We start from the raw sequence: 9,580 nt of genomic DNA, 5'->3' as shown, positions 1-9,580 counted from the left end.
ACCTCTTTTTCAACTGTAAAAATCAGGATCTCAGAAATTTCATTTTTAAAATTCTAGTTAAATAAAGATAAACATTTACAAAAATTACTTAAAATATCTGAAAGAATAAATTCTAGGCATACTGCTACTAACCAGTGCAATGAAGTGTTCCTTTACTCACTTTGGCAAGAATCTGTCTGACAGATAAACATCACTTGGATGTCAATGAAGACCCTGAAAACCATAATAAAAAAGAAAAAATTTATGAAACTGTTTATTTTAACAAAATGTTGTTGTGCATTTTATTGCGAACACACACACACACGCACATATATATATATATATGTGTGACCATTGACAAAATAATTTAATGAATGTAATACAAGTATCAATAAATTACAACCTTAAAAGTTATAAATTACAACCTTTAACTTAAATTTATGAATATAATTGCATATATAACATATATATATTGCAGTGTGTTTGTATATATTGCAGTGTGTATATATATGTTTGTGTGTGTGAATATATGTATATATATATATATATATATATATGTATATATATATATATATATATATATATATATATATATATATATATATATATATATATATATATATATATATATAAATACACATATATGTGTATATATATATATAAATAATATAAAAAAGTTTTTCATTTAAAAACTTGATTATCTTATAGTTATTGTGATTAAAACTCAATCTTCTAACCTTTAAATAGCCTTTTCTTTGACCATTTCTGTTTTATTGTTATATCAATCTTGCATGAATGTTATTCAAACTGTTTAAATATAAAAACATAGCTAAATTTATATAAAATTACTGTAACGATATGTGCTAACACAAGTGAAACTTGCATTATTTACATCATACGACATCTAAACTTTATAAAGTAGCATTTACTACTGCAAGAGTTAGGATGTAGCAATTGCAATTCTTATTACAACATAACTATACGTTTTCACAAAAAAGCAACATTTTTTTTAATATCAAACGTACATTTGCTATTATTATTACAATACGTATTGTAATAACAGCATAATAAAAAAACAGCAAAAGCAAGAAATTTGCGAAATATATCTTGTAAGCATTTTACTTCGCGTCTATAAAATCATTATGGATGACGCAGAAAATATTCAAAATAATGACGATTATGGCAAAACAACATTCGGCCAGAACTCTGTAGCCGCCACAATCGGGCCAGTGCTCAGTGCGCCAGGTATATAGGATATGGTGGACAAAACCTAATTATTACACAATTGCTCCCCAAACCCATTTAGATATATAAGTAATCATTATATATGAAATAATATTTACTTTTACCAAGAATATTTTAATATTTAATAAGAAAATTACAATTAATAGGCTTAGTAAAAATTTTTTTTTAAATCAACCTTCTTTTCAAAAATCAAACAACAAATTGTGTTTAGCTACAAAGAATAAGAAGAAGGTGGAGCTGATTCCCTCAGCAAAGCCAGAACTTCACTGGGGATTTTTTTAAAACTCTTACAATTTTTGTTATTTACCTTTTCTTAATGATGTTATGACAGGATCACTACCCAGATAACACAAATTCATTGGGCCAATATTGGGCAAATAATGGCCGCAACATTGGGCAAATATTGGCTGCCAATATTGGGCAAATATTGGGCAGTGCAAATTGGGCCATTACTGGGAAGATATTGGCATTTGGCTGGCAGAATCATGGCTCCAATATTGGGCCATGATTGGTTTTGACTGGCTTATAATGGCCCAACATCGACCATGGACGGGAAAATATAGGCTAATACTGGCACAACGTTGGCCAATCCAAGCCAAATACTGGCTAATTAAAGCCCAATATTGGCCAATTCAAGCCTAATATTGGCTATTCTTGGCACTTTATATACTCACACCGCCTTTTTTTTTGGCAACAAGAGCTTATAAGGTCTTGTTGTGCCTCAATGTGACAATGGAATGTTGTGTCTTAAATGTTATAATTGTATACAATTATCACTGCCACACTAACAAATATCTTTTCAAAATAATCTTTTTAAAATAAAAGGAATGTCGATTTGTTCGAAATAAAACTCAAAAGACAGTCATAAGTCATATAAAAGAAGCTTATTCAATCAATATTCTCAAACAGCATCCAATAAAAAAAATTAACAATGTAAACAAGAAAATAAACACATTATAAAAAACACTTCATAACATTTGATATAAATAACAAAATAATTAAAGGTATTCCTCTACGCATCTCCTAGCGAATTATTTTGAGGCCATCAATGTGAATTGAACATGACAGCCATTTTGGCATTGTTTTGTCCGGTTGACTAATCGTCTCTTAGGGATAGTTTTCTTACTGCACCTGCATAAACAAATAATAAAAATAAACAGAGATGAACAAAATATAGAAAAAATGAAAACACCTAACAAAATAAAACTTCAATCTACCATCACTAAATGTGAACCACCTGATGTGTATGGCATAATCGGAAACAAGATCTGGATCCGATTACCTGGGTAACTGTATCCTAATTTTGAGTTATGGATCCGGATATATTCAGTTCGGATATTCGGTTCCCAAATAACTATTCCCAAATTTGTCCCTCTCAAAAGCAAGGAAAAGTCTCGTGCATATGAAGTAAATATTTAACCAATTTAATGGTCAACAAATTAAAAAAAATTGACTAAATTGAAAAAGGAAAAGTCAGTTATTCCGATTAACAAAACTTGGCCTTTTCTTTGTAGGTGCTTGTTAGCAAGAAAATAAATAATTATTTCTAAAATCATATAACAGATTATAATAAATAATTATTACACAATTTATTAAAATAGAGATATAAAATAGAGACTGGCCAACCGTCCTATGTGATCATTTTATTCGTTAATATCGATTATTTCGATTAATAATCAAAAAAAAAAACCAAACGATTAAAAAGTTAGTTAGAGCGAGTTTTCTATAAACGATCGCGCGACAAGAGAGCGTCTAAATGATTAAAACGATTAATATTCATGAAATTTGATTTTTAATCGATTTGATTTTTTTAATTAAGGTAGCTGCAATAACTCGATTAAATTATTGTTCAGTTTACTTTTGAGGATGTCCCTGCTGAGAGTTTGAATGATATTTTAGACTCTGAACCTTCTTCTGCCACAAATTCTGATCAACCAATCCTGGAAGAAGCTCAGATTTAAATGAACTTGAAGATAATGCTTTGGCAGAGCAGCCAACACGACAGCCTTCAAAAAAGAGGAAAAATTTCTAAATCATCTGAAGCCTTGCCTCTTAAACAAACCAACGAAAATAGCTAAACTAATTGAGAGACTTTTTGTTTGCCATCTTTTAATGTGTTCGTGATTTTTGTACAATAAATGTTAAAACAAAAATGTGTTTCATTGTGTTTTTCATTTTATGTTTTTCTCTTAAAATAAAAAAAAATATTTTATCGAGTTTTTTATGAACAAGGAGTATTAGAAATTTAAAAAATCTAACTAGATTTAAAATGAATAAAATGACTAATTGTTAGACAATTTGATTAAAATGATTAATAGTTTACTCGAAACTGATTAAAACGGTCACACAACTTTAATCGAATTAATCATTAATTTTTTAATTTGGTTGGTCATTAATCGATAATCGAAAATCGCGGTTGTCCGCTCTCTAATATAAAAGTCACAATTTAATAAAAAATAGCTTACTGTTCTTGATCACTGCTCATAATATTCCATAAGAATCGGGTTGAATTCCAGAAGATCGTTTATCACTTGGAATGGAAAAATAAGAAAAAAGTCTAGGCTTCTGAAAAAGGTGCCGTCATGGTTTGTCTAACGGGGCTTTCTGCCACTGCTAATTAATATCACCTTTCAGCTCCTCCAGTTGCTTGAGCACACTTTAGAAAAAATGACTGAACAGCTTAAGCCATTGATTGCTTTACTATTTCAGGAACTATACACAAAGAAATATTTATATGTTACACGCTAATAGTGTATATTAAGTCCCACGACTGGGACTAAATATGACGTATGTAAGAGAGAGCCAAAATAACAAGTGTTGTGATGAAAGACTAATTAAATTTACATGATTTAGTCTTCCCAATAGTAAAAAATACATTTTATATAAAAAAAAATTAGATTGCTTTTGAAAATATATTTTAACATATTTAGTGTTTGACATATTTATGCCTTTAAAGACATAAAATTAAAATTGTAGGTAGATCTATAATTCTAAAATCAATAAAAGTGAATGAAAAATTAAATCATCAAGCTACTTTAATTATAACAATAATTTAATTATAACTAATATTAATGAATATATAAACAAACACTTAAATATTATAATTAATATATTCATACGTTCGCATATTTATTAACTGTACCATTTTTTTAGAAATGAAAACTGTACTCATAATAGCTATGTTAAAATTACAAATAAGATTAAAAACAGATAAAAAAAACAAAAGCAAAATTGAGTTAAGTAAAAACTTTATTGACTTTTTGAACTATTTTCTCGAGCTTTTTTTAGTACATCTCTGTCAACAGACCCTGACAGCCATTTTGAAAGTATTTTGTCCAGTTGACTAGCTGTTGATGTTGGATAGCTTTTTCTTACTGCATCTGCATAATAAAATGTGCAATAATTAGCAGATGAAAAGATTTTTTTGTGATCTTTAAAACAATTATAATACAAAAATGATAACAACGATGATGATGTTTATGATGATGATGACGACGATCATGAGAATTTAAGTGTTACCTTATATATAACTATTTGTTTACAATAATTTTATTTATAAGTTTGCCTACCATATATTACGTTTTTCACACCCATTAGACCAAACTCTAACTTTCCTTTTCTTCCTGTAAGATTATACAGCATTGATAGTTTTGCTGTCAAGATTTTCTTAGCAATTTTTCTTAAACAGTCATCAAGACCACTTCCTCCAATTAGAGACAAAAAAATAACCTATAAAGGAATAATTATTTATTATTTCCACTTCCATCATTTAGAAACAAAAAAATAACCTATAAAGAAATAAACATTTATCATTAGCTATTGCATATGAAAATAACGTTTATACTAAAGTACAAACGTTATTATATATGTAGTCAATTCCAAATAGAAAAAATAAACTAATTTAATTTTTAGAAAAAAAATTAACTTTTATATTATATATTGAAAATAAAAGACTTACTGCATTAGATCGACATTCAGTATTTTCTAAAAAAATCCTATTTAACTCTAACAGTTCATCTATTTCTTTTAACGGAAATATAAAGTTTTCTGGAAGATTTCCACATGTATTATGACCAAGAGAAACTTGCTTTTGGCGTTGTACACGTAACTGCAACTTAATTTCCTCCAACTGTTTAAATACACTCTGAAAATATGGTCGGACAGCATCAGCCACTGCTTGTTTTACTAAATCAGGAACTATCCAAAAACAATAAATTATATTTATAGGAAATTTTACGGTATATTGAGTCTCAAAAATGACTCTAGAAATTATGAAAGTCATAAAACCCTTATTCTTGCATAATTTTTAGTGTTAGGGCTATAAAAAGTTGAAAGACTTTGCAACTAGAGTAATAGAAAGATAAATAGAATTAAATTCAAAAGCAGTCTATTATAAAAAAAACACCTTTTGTACATATAATTGAACAACCTATATATGCCAAAATATAATTAAAATGCAAAACTTACGAATTGAAGATGCTATGTTTGTGCTAGGACTAGCTAGCGAGGGTTTATCAATTCGATCTGTGTAGTTGGTGGAAGTTGACTGTCTGCATGGGGGTGGGGGAAGAAGTGGTACTAAATGTTCACTATCCGAAGAGTCATAATTAGAATTTTCTGATAAATTGATTGGTGAGTTTTGCTTATTCTTAATTTTTGAATTTTCTTTTTTTTTTCTTTTTCTCAATTGCTTTGTCATTACTCCTAAAATTGCAAATAAAATGTTAATAAAATTGTAAAGTAAATAATAACGAATACAAATATTCAACTTAAGAATTCTAATTTGCATTAAGAATCTTAACATTTTAAAAATATACAATAAATATGATGCACTTTATCATTGTGTTTGCAGTTTTTTCCTCTTTAAATCATTTTTTATTTCCGAACAACTTGAAGAAAAATCAGTGTAGTGCAAAGATTTAGCCTCTGCCTTTTTCATCTTTTCATAATCTGGAAAATTAAAATGTGCAGAAAAACAATCTTATAATAAAAACTTTTCAAAAACATATAGAAATTAAATACCTCCAATTTTCAATATTTTTATATAAGGATAAAGAGGCCAATCTTTGTGATTAGGAATTGGTAATTTTTTCATTTTTGACCATTGTGTAGCACCAATTCCTTGAGGCCAATAACATGTAGCTGATTCTTGTAATAACCAGCAATCAGGAACCACAGCAACTTCATCCTCAAATTCAATTAAATAATACATTAGTATCTGAAATAAAAAAAATTGGCATGAAAATCATTTTAAATAATAAATTTAATGATTGTTAATCAGGGTGTCTTCCAATAATTTATGATGGATCTCCCCTACTTTTCCGCCTGTTTTTCCTGACTTAATTCATAACTAGAAAAGCGCAACTTCAGATAAAATGGACTTCAATTTGTTTTATCAAGTACTTTCAACTGCAAAAAAATTTTAAAATTAATACATTCTTCATTCTACATAATACATAATTCTTTATATAATATATTCTACATTCAAAGTATCAATAAAAGATCATTATAAAAATCTGCTGAACAAATTTTTACATTACGTGTATTATGTTCAAGTGAAATAAGTCATTTATTTTCAAATAAATTTATTTATAAATTTTATTCCAGTAATAATAAAATTATTTTTTCATATAAATATCTTGTATAAAAACAGAAAAAAATATATATAAAACCACCAAAAAAAATAAAGTTTATTATTTATGTATTTGATGCTTCGTAGATAAAGGAATACAAACAAATTTGGACTTGTATGGTAGTATAACATATTTTTTCTGTATTTCATCTGTTGTGGCAGATTTACACTGACATGATAATTTAGAGACCTTTACTATATCAAAACATTCAAAAGAATTTGCAGGATATCTAAAGAAAGGCTCAATAGTTAAAAATTTTTCATAAACAATAAAGTGCTTATTATCACTATGAAATTTTAATATGATACAAATCAAACAAAAGTCATTTTTTATTTTAATGCAATTATTGCCTGTTGAGGTAGAGTAAAAAATTCCATTTAAAGTAATTTCTTGATACTGTAGACACTCTGTTTGTTCTCTAAAAACAATAGGACCATATTCATGCAGCTTCCTGGGAATGCCTACCTTCATACATTTATAAGAGTTTCTTATAATTGATCCATTTCTTTCAGATATACGCCGGATAACCTGTTGAAGTGGTAAATGAGGTTTACGTATTAAACGCTTTAAATGCCCTAGAAAATTTTCAAACGGAAATGCAGAGTAGTTATAAACAGATCCAAATCTTTTAACATCACTTGCAATGTGTATTAAGCTGTGTACATTGTAGCTAATGAAACCTCTGCCATATATTTTAATGGCATTTTTTACAAAGGCTTTTAAGCTAGATTCTGCATAATCAGCATGACTTTGATTAGGATCTGAACTGGCTAAACAGTGTATGCCAACAAAAAACAAAAGAAAATTGTTATATACAGATTTCGAAAGACTTCCTTTTAGTGCAACAATACCACTGTATAATAAAAACTGACTGAATTCCACTGCTTTCCAACGCTCTATGTCACTTAAAGGCCGACATTGTCTAGAAAACTCACAAGGAATAAAACTTTTGAATTCTACTAATCTCTCTGAAATGCCATTAACAGATGCCATTCCTAATCTTATTCCATCGCTAACAGGGCTTTTTATTAAAAACATCAAAATCCTTTTCATTACTCCAAGGCACACTAAGTGCATAAAATCAAGTGGAAACTGAGTTACCATTCCAATAGACAATTTTTTAAGTGGAGTATCTCCAATGTGATGATTAGCATCTATCATATCACTAAAAGAATGGTCAGTTCTAAGCGAAGCATCAGTTTTAAGAAATGTAACCTTACTGTGCCATTCCCCTTTTTGGATACACTTATCACAACTGTAATATCCAGTATGCCCTTTACTTTGTTTTATATATGCCCTTGCAGGAGTCTCACATACAAAGCAGGATATACCAATGTTAACAGAGTATTTTTTACCATCTACATCAATTTTAACAGGACCTTTTTCCAATTCTAACATTTCTTCAATGAAATCTTTTAAATACTCATTCAAGTTAACTGGTTTACTTTGACCGCAAAACAAGCCAATCAAAAAAAGAATAATTGAAAATGGAATCGACACTCTTCCTAGAATTGGCCAAAATTGCTGAGTACTTGACTTCTGTAAGGGTAATCCATCAATATTAATTTGTAGAGAAATTGATAGAGTTTCAGAGCTTGTAAAAAAATGTGGCAAAAGATTTATGTGTTGCAATGATTTAACAATACCAAAGTGAAAATAGGAGCCCCCTTCAATTGTTTTGACAGTGCTTGTTCTAGGTGTTTTTAGTAATGTTCGCAGATCTTTTGGAAGTGATGGGTGCAACACTCTAAGTATATCCAAAAGTGAAGATACTGCAACCATAGTAATAGAAAATGATGCTGCCCACATTCCCAAATCAAATGATAGCTCTTTTTCTTTGTTTTCAGAATCAGGTTCAATATCCTCACTGATATCACTTTCATCACTGCTATCACCCGACAATGACTCTACATCAATGGATTCAATTGTATCCTGTTTCATAAACATTTCCCAATTATTTGTTACAAATTCATCATAATTACTATCTTCATTCAACTTTTCTCCATCTATTGAAACTAAATCGGGCATATTTAACTCAGAATCGTTATTAAATTTGGAGTTATCAAGCATTGGAGAAAAGCGATCTAATAAACGTTGATTACAAACAACATGGTCATCTTTTTGCCCCACTATGTCATTAAAAGAATAGCAGGCATGAGATATAACACTATCTTTTTTTAAAGCTGTATTATTGTTAGAGTAAGAAAATTCTGTATCAACATCGGACATAATTTTGTTGACAGATTTAATTACTTTTCTTCTCTTTGACCAATAAGATGGCTCAGTATCCATGATTTGTTGAAATCCCTTATTATATAAGTTATATAAATTTTATGAAAGCTTAAATGTTAATAAAATAAAACTATAAAGAAAAAATATGTGTACAAATCAGAAACGTATACTTTGAAATTGAATATGACTTTTAAACTAAATACCGTTCTATAATAATAATAATAACTTGTTTTCAATAAAACTAGTCCAAGATGACTGTGTTAAGTGAAAATGTGCGCCATATTAAAAAATCTAACTTTTTCGCATCTATTGGTTTATAATTATTAGCCAATCTTGGCCCAATAAATTCCCAAATTAGTCGGCCGGTATTGAGGCTTCTATTTCAGCTGCTAATGGAAGCCGACAAACGCAAAGCCACGGCAAATGTGGCGAAATGATGGCAAATGATGGCCCATTATATATGTTCAAAAAAATTGTTGGCCCAATAAAGG

The 9,580-nt window shown here is 28.8% G+C and overlaps 2 protein-coding genes across 2 annotated transcripts; both read right to left on the bottom strand.

Moving 5' to 3' along the window:
• Positions 1-3,601: 3,601 nt before the first annotated feature.
• Positions 3,602-5,936, bottom strand: LOC145194453 (uncharacterized). Its single transcript, XM_090074218.1, has 5 exons — positions 5,692-5,936; positions 5,183-5,421; positions 4,794-4,953; positions 4,482-4,604; positions 3,602-3,936 (listed from the first exon to the last, which is right to left on the bottom strand). Exons 1-5 carry the CDS (start codon positions 5,921-5,923, stop codon positions 3,905-3,907), a joined length of 786 nt encoding a protein of 261 aa, XP_089930344.1. The 5' UTR covers positions 5,924-5,936; the 3' UTR covers positions 3,602-3,904.
• A 981-nt stretch (positions 5,937-6,917) lies between these two features.
• LOC149877181 (uncharacterized) lies at positions 6,918-9,359 on the bottom strand. The gene has a single exon (XM_090074277.1). The coding sequence runs from the start codon at positions 9,147-9,149 to the stop codon at positions 6,918-6,920; it is 2,232 nt and encodes a 743-aa protein (XP_089930403.1). The 5' UTR covers positions 9,150-9,359.
• Between the last annotated feature and the right edge of the window lie 221 nt (positions 9,360-9,580).

The sequence above is a fragment of the Hydra viridissima genome, unplaced genomic scaffold, assembly GCF_058129835.1.
Source record: "Hydra viridissima isolate aposymbiotic clone 2 unplaced genomic scaffold, HvirCarnegie_v1 scaffold_16, whole genome shotgun sequence".
Classification (NCBI taxonomy): domain Eukaryota; kingdom Metazoa; phylum Cnidaria; class Hydrozoa; order Anthoathecata; family Hydridae; genus Hydra; species Hydra viridissima.
Note: the sequence above shows the minus strand (reverse complement) of the source record. Positions and strands in the feature narration are given on the sequence as shown.

Excerpts from the sequence above, each read along its gene's own strand:
- LOC145194453 (XM_090074218.1), bottom strand. The coding sequence starts at position 5,923 with ATGACAAAGCAATTGAGAAAAAGAAAAAAAAAAGAAAATTCAAAAATT. Across the intron at positions 5,422-5,691 it reads AAACATAGCATCTTCAATTC|TTCCTGATTTAGTAAAACAA; the intron begins GTAAGTTTTGCA and ends GTTTTTGGATAG. Across the intron at positions 3,937-4,481 it reads TCGAGAAAATAGTTCAAAAA|TTCCTGAAATAGTAAAGCAA; the intron begins GTCAATAAAGTT and ends CTTTGTGTATAG.
- LOC149877181 (XM_090074277.1), bottom strand. The coding sequence starts at position 9,149 with ATGGATACTGAGCCATCTTATTGGTCAAAGAGAAGAAAAGTAATTAAA.